Raw genomic sequence first — 19,605 nt, 5'->3', positions numbered from 1 at the left:
AATATTTTGAGTCTGTTAAAAGAAGGCAACAAATTTAAGTTCACATTTACATCTTCACATTTTGTTTCATGGCTTTTAATTCATGGGGATAGACAACTACTTTAGAAGAGAAAAAAACCTTTGAGACTGTTTTACTGCGAGTCCAAAGCCAGACTTATCATTTCCTGTCCCCAGTGAAGAGAGTTGTTCTCCTGCCTTACTTGGCAGGATGCGTCCGGACTTCGCCCCCCAAAGGTCAGTCAGCATGCTCTAGCCCCACAATAACCAGCAGTGTCCTGCTGTATGCCTGTGTCCAGCTCGTCAATGTCCCCCGCCCGCAGCAATCGGTCACTAAGCGGCAGCTGGAAGCAGTGCAGAGCTGTGTCCTTGCCTCAGAGGCCAGAGTTTACATTTGGAGACAAGATGAACATGCTAATGCAATAATCAGCCAAAATAACAGATGGCATACCAGAAGTAAGGGATACGTACCTCATGAAAGCATCAAATGTATTACAGAGCTTTGGATAAAGATGATCAGACAACAAGGAGAAGTTGGGGCACACATCATCATGGTAACGGTCATCACTATTACTTAGTGGCAGGGGTTTATATATCATTGCTAAACACTGCAAGATGGGTCTTCATGTTGGCTCCACTTTACAGCCAGTGAAATAGGGTTCAGGGAAGGGCAGTGCCCTGCCACAGTCCTGGCTAAGGCCTGGAGGGGTGTCAGCCCAGCCTCGGCCGGTTTCTGAGTTCTCTCCACATTGCAGCTGGGATCTTTATGGAGCTGGATGGATGGCCCTGACACCTGGGCAGTGGAAGGGGCGGGGCTATGCAGGCAAGGAGTGCGGGTGAGACATGGGGCTTGTCACTGCGCTGTAGCAGATGCCGGACAGTGTGCTGGGCCCTGTGGTCAACGGGAAGCAAAGAGCCACGGCTTCTGCCTTCCTGGAGTTTAGAGCAGGGGAGGGAAACACTAACCAAATAAACACCGAACGCACAGAAAACTGCGTGGTCAGTGCTGTGGAGAAGGCACACATGCTCCAACGTGAATGCAGAGCAGGGAGTTTAACCTCATCGGGAAGGCTTCATGACACATAAATGTGTATGCGATTATATGAGCATGGAGGAAAGGTACTACAGACGACCACACTTTAGGTGGTGGCAACAACTGGTTACAGGGAAAGAGACAGGGGGACAGTGGGGGAGGAGGAGAGAGCCAGAAAAAAAGATCTCTGATTAAAATGAAATGCACACAATGGAAGTACAGGAAACAAAGGCTACTGGCAATTATCTCCAAGAGGTGGGATCCAGCCATTTTTATGCTTTTTTTTTTTTTAATTTTTTCTATATTGTTTGAAATATTTTTATAAGAAGCATGAGTTACTCATATAATTCTTATTTAGGAAACTATTTTCCTAAAGAAATTGCTTTTGAAAACCATTCATTTCAAAAGTGAGCAATGACTTCTAGGTTGTTTGTAATCTCCATTTAATTCAAGAATTCTGAAATCTGGAGGCATCCCAGGTAAAAAGAATTTAACACTCCCCCAAACTGACAGTTATTGAAAATAATGTAGCTGCAAGAGAGGAAGCTTGCACATGGGTCGTGGTGGTGACAATCAAGAGGGTTAGGTGGGTTCACAGGACAAACCAGCCAGGGAGAAAGGACAGAACTGGTGGGCGTACTAGACACGGAGGTGGGGAGAGACCCGTCCCAGAAGTGCGTACTTTACAGAGATTGGGGCTAACAGTTCACTGGCTGGATTTCATCCACTTGGCTGATATTAACGAGGTACGAGAGAACCCTGCATTTGTGTGAATAAATAATTCACCCGGCTTTCTCAGTAGGCAATTTTTGTTTTGAGTAGTAATCGATTTTGATTCACCATTTGTAAGTGTATTATGGCTGATGGGAAGAGCACTCTCAGTTAAGATTAAAAAAGAATTCAAGCTCTTTATTGAAGGGAAGAGACGACAGCCAGAAAATAATTCTCTAGGTAAGATTAAAAACATAAGGTTTGAAAGCAAAGGCCTTTAATACAAGCGATGAAAGGAAACAGGGAAACTGCGAGTGCTCTGAAGAACAATGGTGAAAATGCAGCAAATGGAAAGTGATAGAAAGGAGGGCGGTTAGGGGACTGAGTCCACGAGCGGATGAATTCCAGATAGAAAGGCAGGCTGGGGGCAGGGAAACTGTGCCAGGAATGATAACAATGTCCAGAGGAGAAGAACAGCACTTCTACATTGTAGCAACTCCCACACTGTGAAAATCCTACATAATGGATATAAAAAAAGAAGAGATAATGGCAGCAATTAAAGCAATTACCTCTATACTATACATCCAAATATATTCTCCTGTGGGAGAGTAGCCACCTTTTCATCAAGAATAATATACCTGCCTGAAAGTGGCTTTGAAAACTGGCCTTGGAATATTTTGATTTCTGATATACACAATAGCTAGAAATCTGAAAATTTACTGAGGAGGCACGACAATGGGAAGAGTGGGCTTTGTTTCAGGTAACTGTGAGAGAACCCAAGGCCCTCACACGACCCTGTGCGACTTTGGGCAAGTTGCTTAATTTCCTGTATAAAATTCCTTAATGCAGGCTGTGAAGAATAATAACTTTTTAATTTTGTTTTTGTGAAGATCAAATAAGATGATGTAAGTGCCTGGCACACAGTCATTCAGTAAATGTATTTCCCTGTTCAATCAAAAATTAAATATTTCCTTTAGAAATTAAATATGTTTTAGAAATTACATGGCTGCCTTGAGACAAAATTTGGCCTGTCTGCCATCTTTGTCAGAGAAAAATAAATTTTTTTCATAAGTTATAACTAAGAAGAAACCATTTCCATGTCACTTGAAAAAATTCTCCTTAAAATTCTTTCCTTTCCAAGTCCCTAAAACTGTGCTAACCTTTGTAATCATACAGCGAGTTTCTGCTTGTTGCCCCTTTCCCTGCAGAGAAGGGCACCCAGCCCCGTGTCACCCCCCCATCCACGCTGCAAACTGTGGAGCAGCCTGATGTAGGGGAGCAGTGGGGTGCAAGGAAATGGCTTCCCAGGAAAGAAAAGATATTTGGAGGTAGCTCTTAGGAAACAGCCCGCTTTTTCTCACCACATCTTTATGAGCTGGAGATGCTCAAAGAAAGTACATGGGTTTCAGAAATGATTGAAGCGAATGGCACACCTAAAACCCAGTGAGTGCTGACGGAGGCTGATAGCCACGGGCAAGTTCAAATGGCCCAACAGAATCAGTGGCTGCAGAGCTGGCCCCGGTTTTCAGTCTCTCACAGCATAGTGGGGCTCGTACAGGTGACAGTCAGTGGTGTTTGCCTTGGCCATGCACACAGTCTAATTTTTATATTCTGAATGCATAAGGGTAATGTGCTATGGGACAGTGCCCAGAGTATCCAAGCTAGATGAGGATTGCGCAGCGAGACTGAGGGCGCAGGGCCAGGCATTACTCACTGAGTCCACCCAAGTTTGGCGGCCCCTGGAGACAGAGGCCTGGCAGGTCCACAGGGATGACCTGCAATCGCATTCCAGGCATGACCCTGGTAGCTGGAGCCGGAGAGCAGGACACGGGGACAGATGGTCCAGTGGTCAGCACCCTGGACAGCTCAGCAGGCCAGGACGCCTGTTACAACAGAGCCTTCTCGCTGGACAGAGCTTTAGACTTCCTGAGGGACCCCACACTCAGCAGGAGCTCTGGAATTCAAGCCCGCAGAGCTCCCCATGCCTTCCTCTAAAACCTGAGATGGGAAGGGGAAGTCTCCGAAGCTGAGGAGGCAGTTACTGTATCTGCAGGGGACTCAGGTTTTCCTTGCCCAGCATCTATCCCTCGTATTATGATGACAGCATCCTGTTCCCTTTCACATTACGTTTTCCTAAAAACTTATTTTTCAGCTATGTGCATGAAAGCCAAGCCAGGTTAACGTCACTCAGGGCCAGAATTTTGCTGGGACCACTGGAAAGGAAAGCAGTCTCTCTGAAAGTTTGCTAGGCTGGTGACAACATGAACCCTGGTGACCTGTCAGCAACAGGGTGGCGCACAATGACAGCCGGCACAGAGGAAAGAGGAGAGCGAGGGGCAGGCACGTTCCCAGCAGTGCCACCTGAGCGCCTTGCCGCAGCACACGAGCCCGGCAAGTCAGCTTTGTACCCTTCTGCCAGGCACAGCCTGCAAACACAGCCTACTACATGATCCGTGGGGACTTCTGCCACGTGGGGCCTAGGAGAAGCCGAGGACAATCTGTCCAAAGACTGTTATCTCCCCTCCCCAGAACCGTGGCCCCTCTGACCCTGCCTCACTTGGCAAAAGCATCTGCAGGAAAGTCATTGGCCACCACGGGGGCCAGTTCAGTGGCGCCTCCCTCCAGAAACAGTGCACATCTGCTGGCCCTGTCCGCGTACGCCCCGGAGGACGCATAATCCTGGAGAGGTCGGCCCTGGCCGCGTCCCTCCAGGTAAGTCCCGACACGGCCATCCTCCCAGCCTCTGCCCCAGAAGCCTGTCCTCGCGTCCAGGCAGAGTGACCTCAGAGACCGTGCTCCCTGGCCTGCGTTCTTTAAAGGGTCCCACAGGTTAGGTGGACGTACTTCTGCAATCTCCTAATGCAGAGTCCTCCTTATCTGGCACACTCTTCCCAGATCCTTCCCTCCTACTCTCGGCCTCACAGCTGACATTTTGACAGTAAGAAAATACCTGTGGCTCCCGTTCTCCTGTGCTTCTAGGTGTTTCGCCTCCGATGGGAATACTCCCCTGTCTCTTTCTTTACCTAATTGGTTTCTACTGTCCCATAAAGACCCGGCTGCTGGCCCCTTAATCCCACCAAACTGAGCTCAGACTCCCACCCCACAGCGCCATGTGTATCCCCAGTTCCAGTGTTTGCAATGTTTAGAAGTGCCCAGGCAGTGGGGCGACTGCCCTTGAACTGTCAGCTGCCCCGTCGTGGACCTAACTAGGGACTTGATGCTTGGACTTGCTGAACAGAACAAACGTCTCATACAGTCATCTGCTAACACTGCTTCTGACAACAAAACCCGAAGCCATGTATTTCACAGGGAATCCAAAACCCTGAGAGAAGACAAGAAACTTACAAACTAGTCATTTTTAAAACATTCACCTGCTTGAGTAAAGTGAATTTTTCACTTTTTCTTATTAGCTGATTGCAGGAAAAGCCTGCACAGCTGTAGCCCAGAGCATTTCCTGGCATGCTGGCTCTCTGGCTGAAACTAAGTCCACGCTCTGCCTAACGCGACACAAGGACTGTTCCAGCAGCAGAGACAGGGCGGGCCCCAGGGCATAGCTGACAGGCGCGTTTCCACATCAGAGCTCTGTGAGCACGGCTGTCACAAGTCACGTGATCTGGTTCGCTACCCAAGTCACGCAGCAGCACATGTCCACTGTCCAACAACCTACACTCCCGTTTGATGTTAAGTACAGTAAGCACACAAACAGAGCCGGTATAAATGCTGTGCTGATGCAGGGTAGGCCTGCATGGGTATAGTAAATGGAACAGACAGTCCCCGTGTGCGCTGGTCACTCCGAGGACGCTGTGCGTCCTGTGCTGCCTGCACCTTGCAGGCGGCAGGGACAGAGCGAGCAGGTTGGGGCTGTCCCCGCTGCTGTAAGAAGAGTGGCCCAAGCACAGTTGTTACATGAAGCACACTGAGGGGAAACCTAAGCCACGTGGCAGGATTTGACTTTCTTACAGACAGAATCAGAATCAGTTGTAGTCTACGTGTTTGTTTCACATTTGCACGCTCTTGAGGCTACGCTAGGAGCGCACCCTGCAGAAGATCAGTGCTTTCCAGGCGATGTCAGCAGTCGTCACAGAGGGGACGCCTCAGAAGGGTGCCCGGGGAGCGCCCTAAGTGTGTCCCGCACCTCCTGCCTCTCCTCACTGGGGTGCACTTGCTCACACTCCCCCCTCGGTCACAGAACCCTGCGGTGGAAAGTTCCTTACTTGGTGTTGTGAGTATCGATGGTGTGGAAGAGCTCATGTAATTCTTCTCCACTCAAAACTCCATCTGCAAAGTAGGCCTTGAATTCTTCAAAGGACAATTTTCCATCATCTGAAAATTTAAGAACAAGCAGAAGAGATCATTTTAACCTGTGCACTGCTTTACCTTTTAATTTTTGAAACTTTGCTCAAACGCTTGTGCAGGTTTATTTGTGTATGTACACACACATATTCAAGAAGAATGAATAGTTCAAGGTGTTAAAAAGAAAAATAACTTAATATGTCTTCATAGCACATAGACTGCAGACGTATTCACGCTGATGAAACATGTCTGTGTGGTTTGGGGTATTTTTGGTTCATTTATTCATATGGTAAACACATTTAAGAAACAGTGTAACTGGTCATATAAAAAAGATATCCACACAACCAAAGAACAGCTCAAGACAGACTCAATTATTTAGGTGTTTTGCCTTCATATACAGGACCTAGCAGCTTGCAGAATACACGAGATGTTGTATAACTGTGTATTGATGTCTAGATGTTGACATGTGGCTATCAGAATGGTTACTGGAGCCCCACACAGGTTCTTTTACTTTTTAAACAAACACTTCTTCAGCAAGACAAATTTTACTTGTGTGTGAGACACACAAGCGAAACACAGCAGGACGTCTAGTGGGAGAAGATGCACAGATGTGAGTCCAAGCATGACACCCAGAGGACACAGTGAGTGCCATCAGAGACCGTTCTGCAGTGTACGGGACTTGACATAGGAATGCCAATGAAAAGACAGCTGAAGTAGCTCTATAAATTTCAGACAAAATCGACTTCAAAACAAGGAAAATTATGAGGAATAAAGAGGGGAACTACCTAATTATAAAGGGTTCAGTTCTCCCAGATGACAATTCCAAGTGTGTATGCACCTAATAACAGAGCATCAAAATACATGAGGCAAATACTGATAGAAAAATAGAAGAGAAATAGACAAACACACTGCTATAGTTGGAGACTTCAATGCTCCTCTTTGGAGTCAACTGAGGAGTTCAGGAGATCCCAGGGAGGGGTCAGCACGTGACAAAAGGCTGTGTTAGAAATGTTTGCAGCAGCCTCCCTGGAGGGAGGGAGGGAGGGAAGGAAGGTGGCTGGAAACGAGTGGGTCTGTGTGCTAAGGGAAAGGGCCTGTGCTGAGCAGGACTCAGTGGTTGGTGATGTAATTCCCCACGGGTGCCTGTGACACAGCCTGGGCTGTGCGTGTGCGCTGGAGTGACAGTACGTAAATGGTGGCTGGCGGGGAGCCAGGGTTCTCACCATTGAAGGGAGAGGCTATGAGAAGCAAAGGGAAGAGGTGCAGTGACCACGTGGTGACGGTGTAGTGTCTGAGTCAGTGTGAACTCACGTTTACCTAAAGCAGTGACATACGGGCACAGAGGACCAGCTATGGAAATGTACGTACACACACACACACACACACACACACACACACACACGTGTGCATGTGCCTTAGCATTAGCATATGTGTTTCCCTCTCCATCAGCTGAGGGAGCTCAGAAGCAGGGATGACACCCACAGCTTGGTTTCCAACACCATCCTCCGAGAGCAAAGGTCAGGGCTCCTTGGAGAAGTGGCTGATTGCAGGATGAGCACGGGGATGATAGAAGATGAGCCTGAACAATCTTATGGAGCCACAAAGTAAGAAAGTGCTACAAAGCTCTACATCCCAGCATTTATTAGAGTGTGGAATCATGTTCTAACTTGCATTCCCTCCCCTCTAGAGTTTGAACTTCCATCTGACTGCAGAGCCACAAGCTCAGCCGTAAAGCTGCATGCCTCCGGGATCCAGATGGAATAAAGGAGATGAGTACATTGCGAAACAGAAAGGGAAAGGAACGCAGAGCCTTGGTCCCGGAGAGTGCTGGGGGTAGAAGCCCGTGTTAGGGCAGACCCGTGCCCATCAGCTACGGGGCCAGCTGATGCCGAGGGCCGCTGGCAGCCCAAGGCAGCCAGACCCTGCCTCAGTGATTTGAATCTGGATTTTCTGTTTGTTTCTGTGACAGCTGATATGCCCAACTCTGTAAAGATAAAAATTTTCACACTCTTCTGCTTTTGGCAGAAAAGCAAAACACTTACGAGGGTGAAACTGCTTTCCAATTTTAGAAAATAAACCGTACTATGGAATTAGAACATTTGTTTTCCCTTATTTTGTTAAAAAGTCATTAGTCAGAACTTGCAGTCATGCCTTCCTACACAGCGCATGGGTGATAAGCTGCTTCTTCCAATAGGGTCATAGTTGGGGCACGAGGGTGTGTGTGTGTGTGTGTGTGTGTATGTGCATGTGTGTGGGCGTGTATGGGTATGCATGAATGTGCACGTGTGTGTGTGCATGCACGTATGAGTGTGTGTGTGGTGTATGAATATGTGTGTGCATGTATACATGCGTGTACAGGCATGTATGAGTATGTGTGTACGTGTGTGAGCATGCATGTATGAGTGTGTGTGTGCTATGGATCCCCTAACTAGTAAGATTTTGCATTAACTCTTTAGCAAACTTTACAAATACCAGTGCATCGTTTCCATTTGCATTCAACCTGCATATGAACAAGCTTTCTCAGAAGGTGCATTTCTAGGTTTCACTCTGGGCTCCTTAGGTCAGTGTGCTCACATCTCCTGGAAGCAATCCTATTTTGAGGTCCACTTTCAGTCTAGGACCCTAGACTGCACTTTAAAAACAACAACCCAAACCAAACACCTCTCCAAGATGCCATTATTAGAGCCAATCACTACTTGTGTGTTTTCTCCCATGTTCCAGCAGCTTCTCTTTCATGTCAGACAGATCCCAAAAGCTACACCTACCCTGGCAGGCTAACTATGGCCTGCAGATGGCCTCTTACTCCTCTGTCGTTTCAGCAGCAGTGATGCAGTCCACAGGGGTTCTGTCATATGAGGGTCTGTCATGCAGAGAACAAGGCAGCTGGGCAGCTGGCTGCTTGCAGACACAGAATGTGATGGACACAGCATACAGTAAGGGGTTCCTATGCTGGTATCTTCTCACATTCGATTACCCACTTCCTTTCCCAATTGTGCATGTGTGGTAGAGAATCTCCCTCCCCCACACTAACCTCCACTGAAATAGAAATAACTGGAATGTCACCAACTGACTCCGACAGCCAAGGCACCACAACACAAAACAGCTCAAGCTTTGAGTCATAGTGACAATGTTAACCCTAACAGCAGCACCCGAGCTTGTGCCAGGCATTGCCCTGGGAGCCTGGTGTATCAGCCTCACTTATTGTTCATAAGAACCCACGACACGGGTAGATGTCCTTATCTCCATGGCTAGATGAGAAAGCTGAGGTGCCATCTGCTGCTTGCAGTGCAACAAAGCTACGCGGTGGCACAGCTGCCTGGCTCTGCCCTCCCTTCGCGTCAGTCACAGTGAGCAGGAGGGAGAAGAGAAGCAGGGTGCACGACAGGGGGCAAGTGGGCAGCTGGAAGGGATGGAAACTGGGTGGAATGTCCTTCCTCATTACTGGTTCACGGAGCGGGCATCTACTGGGCCCCTCCACTGGCTGCACAGCATCTGCCTCAGCACAAGCTCCGTGCCCTGGAGGCACGTCAGGCCTGAGGCTGAATCTCCAGTCTTCACCTGAGGGCAACGCTCCAGGCAGCCAAGACGGAGAGCAGGGCAGGGGAGGCTCCCCAGACAAGGGCCCAGAGCGGGTTGGAGCTGGCGGAGTGACTGAGCTGTCAAAGCAGAAACCAGCCCACAGAGGGCATCAGAGGAGACGCCCAAGTGCTGCGGGCTGCAGAGGGCAGCCAGGTGCAGACGTGGGTGAGCCGCAGGCAGGCAACTCTCAGGCACTGAGCACTGGGACAGGGGCAGGGAGGAGGCAGGTGAGGAAATGTGTGACTGAGCACGAGCACGGGGCTCCCGGCACCAGAGTGCCCACCACGAGCATGGTACGGGGCTGCATAAAACCCTCATCATGTGAACTGGTTTTATTATGATCATGGGTCACGATGGCGGGATACCAAAGAGGAAAGTTCTGAGGGAGAGGAGAGTGACAGACACAAAGGCAGCAGCGACTCACTCTCGGTAGGAGCCTTGGGGTCCAAAGAAGTGGGAGTGGCCTGAGAGAACTAGGAGCGGAGCGGGGACACAGGGCATTTCTGAGCGGAAACGACTGCTGGAACATGAGGCAGTCCTTGGGGACAGACAGGCTACCCAGCTGTGCTTTTGGGCTGGATATTAGGCATCAGGCTGACGAGTCAAGATGACAGCATCACTGTCTGTCTTCAAAATCAGTCAGGTGGTGCAAGTGAAAATAAAAGCCCGGGGAACTGATGACACACCAACCACTGCAACTCAGTTTGCGAAAACATTCTGATGCCCAGACACCGTTAAACAGTATCAGGATTTGGGGCTCTGTGTCATTGCTCCTTCTGTTGTGTGGAAAGGCGTGAGGAGCCAGTCAAGCTTTCCTTGGTCTGGCTGCTTAATGGCTAACTGGACTACAACATATGTCTACACGGTCAGATCTGGACTCTGCCTGTAATCTCTCCTTACAGATAAGAAACTGGATTTTGAGAGAAGGAAAGGACTCTTTTTATCCTAAATACATCAAGAAACTCTTGTCAAGAATATAAATCTATTGTGTACTTCTACTACAGCAGCAAGATAAACCCAGTAAGCTCTGCGTGGGTATTCTCTGGAACAAAATACTGCACCACGTAAAGGAGTCAAAGGTATCGTTTAAACTGCGGTTCCTTTTGGCAGAGCGATTTTTGCTTCCAGTTGCTCCCACTTCTCTGTGTCTGGATGATCACGTCCAGCACGCGCTCTCGAAACAGGAGCGCTGTGGCAGGAGCTGTGAGTGCACAGGGGCCTGGGGGCACCTGCGGGGTCCATCTCAGAGCGTGGCTGCCCCCACGACAATGACGCAGGTCCCTGTGGAAAGCCTGGACTGCGGGGCCACACAGGCCTGGGCTCAGATCTCAGCCCTGTATCTTATTAACGCTAAGACATCCAGGCAAATGCCTGTTACGTAGTAGACACTCAGCAAACAGAAGCTGTTATTCCTTTCAAAGTAACGTAAAGGCCAGAGCTACGATGACTCCTCCCTTCAAAGACATATATTCTATCTTCCTGCCAAATGTGAACGCCTGTGTCTGTGTCTCACGAGGGTCTGGACCCATGAACGTGTCTAAAACTCCTACTGGGACAAGAGTTGACACTTTCTGTGTCAACATCCTGAGTTCTCCTCCTTTCCATATTATTCTTTACAAGAAGATCTAAAAGGTAAGTGACTAATACACAGAAACTGTCGATTTTTGGTCTTACCATTTTTGTCTGCTCTCCTCAGTATCTGGAAAAGAAAAAGGAAACATTTTATCACCATTTTTTGTAAGTAACACAGTAAGCATTATACTCACACATAATTCATCCATTACCACATAAAAGAATTTTCAATCAGAAATAAAGGTTTTCCAATTGAGATCTGTCCTTATAATGGTCAAAACCTGGAAATACCCAGATGCCCACAAACCAATGAAGGGACACACACCAGTGGGAGCACCCACATATGGTGGGCACCATGAGAGTTGGAATGGAACCTGTTCCTGACACACAGTGACTGGGATGGGCCGCGAAATAACTGTGCCAAGCAAGAAACCAGACACAAAACAATACCGATGTCTACAAATTTCTAGAAAACACAAGGCAATCTACAGTGACAGAAACAGATCAGGGTGGCGCAGGGCATGGGGAAGCTCTCTGGGGGGCAGATCTGTTTCTTATCTGGATTGTGATAATGGTTTTGTGGGCGTGAAATATGTAAAAGCTCATTAACTTTCACTTTAAATATGTGTGATTTGCTGTAAGTCAATCATCTCTCAATAGAACTGGGGATGAACAGAAAGAAAAAAGAGAAAAGTAAATTGTGGGTAAATAGGTGTCCATACTGTAAGAGCTTCTGTGCGTTATATTGTCTTGAACTGATTTTAAATTCTCTTTGGTGGCTATAAACTGCTTAGTTACCCAGTATCTTTGGTAATGATTTCTAATTTGCTTCTGAGAAATTCATCTCTCCTCCACTCTGGGCCCATGAGCCCCAAGGTTGGACAGAGCTGTCCGGCCTGGAGTGACAAGGGTCACATCTCCTGGCCACAGTGACTGCTCAGGCCAGAGCACAGTAAGGCCAGTGACAGGCCCGAATGACAGTTCTGCCTGAGCTGCCAAGAGAAATACACTTTCTCTTCTGCTGACTTAGAACGTGGGAAGATACAGGAGAGGAACTGCCGTCAGCCTCTCTGCCATTGTGTAAGTCATGGCTGAACTGTATCGCCCAAAACAATTGCTGAAGTCCTAGCCCCCAGGAACTGTGATGGTGATCTGGTTTGGAAACGGTCTTTGCTGATGTAATCAAAGGAAGATAAGGTCTTACTGAATTGGGGTGGCCCTAATCCCAGTGACCGGTAACATTGTAAGGAGAGAAAGACTCAGAGATGCAGACACAGAGAAGAAAGTCCCCCCGATGTGATGCTGGAGGCAGATAGGGAGGAGACAGCCAAGGGAAGGGAAAAACTGACGGACACCCCCAGAGGCAGGAGAGGCACAGATCCTTCCCTGGGGCCTTCAGAGGGAGCATGGTCCCCCCACACCTTCATCTCACCCCTCTGGCCTCCAGAACTGAGAGAATGCCACCTGTGTGGAGTACATTTTTACAGCAGGCCTAGAAATTCATATAACATATATCCTGGAAACAAGCAACATTCAAGGAAGCTGTGTCCAGACCCTGAGAGAAACTGGACCCTAATAACAAGCTCTGCCCTGATCAAGCCATCTGGACTTTTCATTCCAGGAAGCTATACATTATTATGTTTTAAAATCTCAAGATAGTTTGGGATATTTTTCTATTAGGAACAATCAGATGAGTCCTGATACTATATACTGATAGAAAAAATGTAGGTAACATCTTATACAGTTATGAGGTCAGACAATTAAGTTAGCAAACTTGTTTCAACGATGTTGCTAACCTTTTCTGATATCATAGAGATTATTCATTATGAATTTGTACCAACTGGACAAGCAGTTAACCAAGTTTACTGTTTGGAAGTGCTGAAAAGGCTGTGTGAAAAAGTTAGACAACCTGAACTTTTTGCCAACAATTCATAGCTCTTGCATCATGACAATGCACCAGCTCACACGGCACTGTCTGTGAGGGAGTCTTTATCCAGTAAACAAATAACTGTATTGGAACACCCTCCCTACTCACCTGATTAGCCCCCAGTGACTTCTTTCTTTACCCGAAGATAGAGGAAATATTGAAAGGAAGACATTTTGATGACATTCAGGACACCAAAGGTAATATGACGACAGCTCTGATGCCCATTCCAGAAAGAGTTCCAAAATTGCTTTGAAGGGTGGACTAAGCCCTGGTGTCCGTGCATAGCTTCCCAAGGGGAGGACTTTGAAGGTGACCATAGTGACATTCAGCAATGAGGTATGTGGCACTTTTTCTAGGATGAGTTTGCGAACTTCATTGTCAGACCTCATATGTTACATACACCCCCAAAGAAAATGACCCCTTATCATATTGTGTAGACAACCAGAATCACCTGAAAGGGACCCGAGGACCTCTTTTCCAGAGCGCATGTAGCTTTGCTTAAGTCACTAGAGTCACTCTTGTACTGAGGTCGTCGCCTCCGGTGGCCAGTTTGAAACATGAGCGACAGCTGTCATTATCACAGGGTTTCTGTCTTACTGCTTTCTAGCAGAGAAACATCACCTCCTTTCCTTCTGTTGACTTCATGGACATGACGTATGTATAAATCTCATCATGTTACAATGTGTTTTTATGATAAAATATTGACATTATTACTAAAAATCTCACTTATAAAAAATTTCCAACAACAGGTATGTATCTACTGAGTGCCTAAGAAGTTGGTGCCCCTTTTATACTAAATACATGTATTATATGTATAATTATTGCAAGATGGCTGCTTTCAATACTGAGAACTTCTACCTTGCAGCAGAATGAGACACAAATTCTTTCTACCCCACAGAGGTAATGTCTAGAGATTTTGGGGGGGGGGTCTATCTCTCCATCATAACTGGCTTCTTCCTCTCCTCTGAAACTACAAGGCCCCAGCAGAATCAGGGGGACAAGAAACACAGCCTCCGTCTGACCTTTGATAAGACTTTACGATTCTACTTCAAGCTCTACTGTGTCCTTATGAGTTTGAAATGACTAGAATAGGATAACCACACACCAGAGACCATCATTTTATCTCATTAAGAATGATCTTAAATAGCATTCAGCCTCTTAGAAATGAAATTAAGACATTGTTAAGACAATGCTTTGTAATTAAATATGAACAGAATTGTTTCTGCTATAAATTTTGCCTCTGAGCCCACAAGCACACAAAAAATGTACTGCAGATGAGAACTGCATTCATTATGTCACATACCATAGTAATCTAATTGGCTCATCTTACTGGTATACATAGTAAATAGATGAAAATATTACAATATGATCAGGAATAAAACTTAAAGGCAAGTGATGCTGTGTTTTTGCAACAATTAAAGGATTTTCAAATAGCATCCTGTATTCCAAAAGGTATTCCCGGATGGTCTTGATTGAAATTCCTCATTTCTCATTTGACATTATTGAAGGCATGAGTTAAAATACACATGTTATCTTGGAGGCCTAGACAACCACCACAATCACTTAGTGAGCTTGTGTTTGCTCAGGGCCTCCGACCATGTATCAGGTTAGAATTAGGAAGTGGGATGAACAGGTCAGTCACTCAGTGGACGCCTGGGATACTGGGAGGGTGAAACTCAAGCAAGAGGGGAGACGCAGAATGTGAGTCACGGTGTGTGGGGCTCGACTGCCAGCAGGTAGCTTTCCACCAGGCCACCAGTCATCATGAGACAGGGTGTGGGGAAGCAGGCACTGAGGGGCGGATGCAGAAACGCAATCAGCACGTACAGCCTCATCCTCCTCATTTTGCCCAGGGTCGGCCTTGTGCGGAGAAAGTCTCCAATGTGTGGTGACAGTAAAACTAAGTCTTCATTATTTCTGCTGGTTCCTGGAACTAGCAGAGTGACATCTGCCTTGCCAATGAGGGTGGACAATGGTGGGGTTAATGGCCATTCTCCCAACTGGACGATCTTACCCAAATCATCAGCTGTGTCCTAGGCAAGATAGGAAGCCATAACAGAATTCAGTCATGGAACCACCAAATCTTGAAAACCGTTCCTGCTCTGACAGTGCTCTGTCGGTGTCGGCTCTTACACAGATAGTATCGTGCACGTGCTTCGGGGTTGGGTGTCTTTGCAAGGAGAGACTATTGCTGATTGTCACCCAGTCCCTGACAGCCAGGCACTGTGCCTTTTTGTTCCCAGTGTACACACTGGCCATGCTTATTTGTGGGAAGGAATGGAAGACAAATGGTACAGTCATCTCTCTCCTTCGCAACCTTCCGCCCCACGTCTGCATCACCACTTCCCTTCCAGTTAAAACCAAAGGGAAACTGGGAGAAGACAGTAGCATCACGAGGGTAAAGTTGCAACCAACTTCATTTGGGATTTGTCTTGCTTTTGGGGGTGAGTTGAAGGTTTGCTCTTCTCCCTTTGCACTGCAGTATAGTTCATTGGTGGAACCACAGAGGGCCCATGCGATACGGACTAGCATGCTACATGCACTTGTTCTCTGTCCCTGGGAATGCAGCAACCTGGGAGAAGGCAGTCACTGGTGTCAAAGAAAAATGGCTGCCATGTCACGGCCTCTCCGTGTGGCTGCACGCTGGGCCAGCCCAGCTCCTCTTGTGGCCAGCAGGCATGCCGTGCAAACACATCACACTGCGTCAGGGCGTGTGTGTGCCCTGGCACCAGCCCTGGGTTCCTAAGCCCCAGCAGGTAACAAGAGCACTTAGGATGAACTGATACTAAATTCTGCCAGTTTTTAGAAGGAAAACCATATAAGTTAGATTCATAAAGAAACAGCCCCTGTATTCGTTTGTGGGCTTGGCTACTGTTGCTTATGCATTCATACGAGCATAACTTCGATATATGTAGCACAACCCTTTTTTCCTCAGTTTTCTGTCCACTGGACTCGTACTCACCCAGTAACCTTTGAATTAATATCATACTCGCTATTATTACTGATTTGGAGATAGGGAAAATGAAACAAAAGCCAACAATTATGATAAATCTCTCTCTGAATTTCTGATCTGTGGCTGGTCTCTATCCAGCTGGACATGTCTAGTCATATCATTAACAGTATCCTCACAAGCAGCTTAAATCATTTCTCAGAGGATTGACTGTTCCAGCAGCACTGGAATATAAATACTGGAAATCAAAGTTTTCCACAAATTTGGAAATCAGTCTCTGTGATGCAGAAGCTTCTAATTGGTTTCATTTCTATTCCTCTTTGGAATAGGGAATTTTCATCACCTACTTATTATAACCTGAACAGAATTCAAAAGGCAACCTTCCTTAGCAGTGCTACTAGAATATATTAAAACTAACTAAATAAAATTATGTATTTATATTTCACATTTCAGTTTTTGCTAAAAGCAATATGGTCTGGAAATGAAGAATTCAAAAATCCCTAAGTAACAAATCCCTTTTCATGTCACATATTTCACCAGAGCAATGGATTTTTCACAAAGAGGAAAGTGTAAACAAAATCTTTTCTATTTGAGATAAAATCCAGTGACTTTTTTTTTTTGGTGGACTCTTGCATTTTACAAGCATGTCAGTACCTCATGCAACATCAGTTTTCTATTGTCATTGTTAAATTCTAGAAGGAGACCTAAGAAGGCACGGCTGTCCTATTCATAGATATGACTTCCTTTAGGACAAGGACTCGACGCTGGTCATTTACTGAGCCTGGAACAATCGTGTATATATAATAATAAAGGAGATTTTAACCTTCTCTCTTCCTTTTTTTAAAGTAGCAGTTTGAAAACCTGGGCCTAGGTTGGCGTGTGTGTCAGGGAGGATGACTTTCCATCTACATGGCTTCAATCCATCATCACCAGTGTCACTAAGACTGGTTCGCCACTTTAAAAAGGCACAGGGAAGCACTCGATATCCTGGGGACAGAGTGAAGACCGGGTCAGAATGAGCAGGGAGCCCGCTCGCACTGTGACGCAGCCTCAGGATGGCTGAGCCATGGCCCTCATGACTGACATGATTTGGGGGGCCCCGACCATCCTTGAGGATAGCCTTCTCAGATTCCTTCTCCAGCTCCGTTCCTCAAGGGCCTTTTGGTCTTGAACATCAGGACTTCAAAGGAATGTATCGGCGGTGAAACATTGGCGCCAATCACATCACCTGATTGCCCCAAGCCACACAGAGATGAGCGCTCTTAAGAGTAAGGCGCTATGAGCGAACGGTGGGAGCCACATGCTTAGGTTTTGGGTGTGAAGAGGATGGCCAGCCCACAATGCCGGATGCCCAGCTGGAAGTGCAGGGTGAGGAGGGGAGAAGGCTGCCAGAGGCACAGTTGAACCTTATCGATATCATTTGCCTTGGAGCAGGATTAATTACTTATAGGGTCCAATTAAAAAATTCCAGCTGACCCATTCAAAATAAACTGGGGAGGGCTCCTCCTCCCTGCGTTATGCTCATTGTCTCTGCCTCCACATTATGATATGAACAATGTGATTTCCTCCCATTCTCGTCTCTCCACAAACACATGTTACTTGGCCTCTGGTCCCTGACCTTGATCATAACAAGAAATGGTGACACAGAGAAGGGCAGAGGACAGAGCACGCATGACTCCTCAATGCTCTGCCCATTTTCTATCTGCCTAAAAATGACGCAGCCAGAATCGTCCTCCACTGAGCCAGGGAATACCTGGGGGGGACAGCATGATTGTGACAATTGAGGGGCTGGGGGGGGCAGGGAGAGACAGAGAGTGAGGGAGAGGGGGAGAGAGAGGGAGGGAGAGGGAGAGAGAGGGAGAGAGGGAGAAAGGGATGGAGAGAGAGAGGGGGAGAGGCAGCACCTGCAGGCAACTGAGGAACTGGAAACCACGAATCCTCAAGGCAGAGAGAAGAGCTGGGCAACAGGGTGGAGAAAATAAAGAACAGAAACAGCAGGCAGGGAGAGTAAGTCAAAATTGAGAAAGAAATAAGAAAAAACCTGCTATAGAGATAGAAACCACAGCACGAGGACAGTAAAGCAGCAGAGAAAGGAAAAGCAAGCGTGAGGAAGAGCCATCGCCTGTCCGAGACAGGCAGGCGCGAGGCCAGGACTGCAGGAAGGCGGCCGGTGCGGGACGGGGGCCGCGGGGGAGGTCGTCCTGAGGGGGGCTGACCGCCGCCGGGACAGGGAGGCGGGTGCGCTGCCGGAGTCCCGGGGGGCTGGGGAGGCAGCGCCGTCTGCCCGGTTCCCGGGGCTCCGGGGCGGGGAGCGCGGCAGGCGGCTCTGGCCGCGTCCCGGGCGAAGCCCTGGCCCCGGCACCGATGGGGGGTGGGGGAAGGACGGCCCCCCACACCTGTGCCCGCACTCACGTCCAGGAAGATCGACATGCCCTTGGACGGCCGCAGGGCCGCGCTGAGCTCCTCCGACGAGCTGTCCGAGCGCGGCGGCGTCCTCCCGGGGGCGTCCTCCATCCTCGGGGCCCCGCCGCCGGAGCCGGTCCGCGGCTGCAGTTCGCTCGGAGCCTCGCTCGCGTCTGTGGCTCCGGCCCCCGCGCTGCAGGCGCCCTGCCTGGCGCCCGCCTCCGTCCCCTCCCCGGCTCCCCGGCCCCCGCCCCCGCGCTCGCCGACGCCTGGACGGGCCCTCCCCGCGCTCGGCGTCCCTCACCGGGAGCAGGCTGGACCCGCGTGGCCGGAGGTGACCACGAGGCCCCTGCCCACCCACGACAACCCCACGTGCCTCGCGAGGGAGGAGGCGGCACAGACAGAGAGGGACAGATGGAAGGGGGTTCATCCTGAGCAGCCACAGCGCTGAGTGAAAACGCCCCAGCTTAAGAGCGAAGTTGCAAAACCCGCCTGTGGTCCCTGGGACCTGACCCGCCCACGCTCCCCAGAGGCGCGGGTTCACGAGGACCGCCACTTAGCCAGGGGCTGGGCGAGTATGGGGTTAAACCATCCAGTTTTGGCCTCTTGGCGACCGGGGTTCCAAACCTGCCCTAGTTACTTTATCTTGTGATCAAGCAAGTTACCTTTAAGCCTCAGTTTTCCTCACCAGTAAAATGGTCACAACGCTGGGGCTTAAATGCAGGAGTGCCATGAACAGAGGCTGTGCTGTGGGGTCTGCAGAGTGAGCGTCAGAATTGCTGGGGATGGGGATGGGGTGGGGAGAGACGCTCAGGTGACGCTCCAGCAAGAAGTTCCTGAAGTCACAGTAAAAGAGGCAGTCCCTAGCCGTGCTTTAGAATTTAAGGACAGTGATTATTCAGAGCTTCTGTAGGGCTGCAGAGATGACCAGCTCACCTTTGGTCAGCAAAAACGGCCAATGCTCACTAAGCACCCAATATGTGCACGGTGCACCCCCACAGCTGTGTGGGCAACACCGCGGAGCCATCTGGGGCCAGACGGCCACGGACAACAGTGCCCGTGAGAAATGGTGGGGGGTTCAGGTCTGATTCTGTGGCCTCCCGAGAAATGAGAACATGCTCTGTCCCTAAGACAGGTCCA

The 19,605-nt window shown here is 48.5% G+C and overlaps 1 protein-coding gene across 1 annotated transcript in view; it reads right to left on the bottom strand.

Annotated features, from left to right (window-relative positions):
- NECAB1 (N-terminal EF-hand calcium binding protein 1) overlaps positions 1 to 18,680 on the bottom strand; it is a 72,047-nt gene extending 53,367 nt beyond the window's left edge. The window contains exons 1-3 of the mRNA XM_019651652.1: positions 18,475 to 18,680; positions 11,288 to 11,312; positions 5,956 to 6,064 (exon numbers count right to left, since the gene is read on the bottom strand). Coding sequence (XP_019507197.1) covers positions 5,956 to 6,064; positions 11,288 to 11,312; positions 18,475 to 18,576 — 236 coding nt within the window. The 5' untranslated portion in view covers positions 18,577 to 18,680. The remainder of the gene's footprint in view (positions 1 to 5,955; positions 6,065 to 11,287; positions 11,313 to 18,474) is intronic.
- Positions 18,681 to 19,605: the final 925 nt, after the last annotated feature.

The sequence above is a fragment of the Hipposideros armiger genome, unplaced genomic scaffold, assembly GCF_001890085.2.
Source record: "Hipposideros armiger isolate ML-2016 unplaced genomic scaffold, ASM189008v1 scaffold_163, whole genome shotgun sequence".
NCBI lineage: Eukaryota > Metazoa > Chordata > Mammalia > Chiroptera > Hipposideridae > Hipposideros > Hipposideros armiger.
The sequence above is the reverse complement of the archived record's forward strand: the minus strand, read 5'-3'. Positions and strand labels throughout refer to the sequence as shown.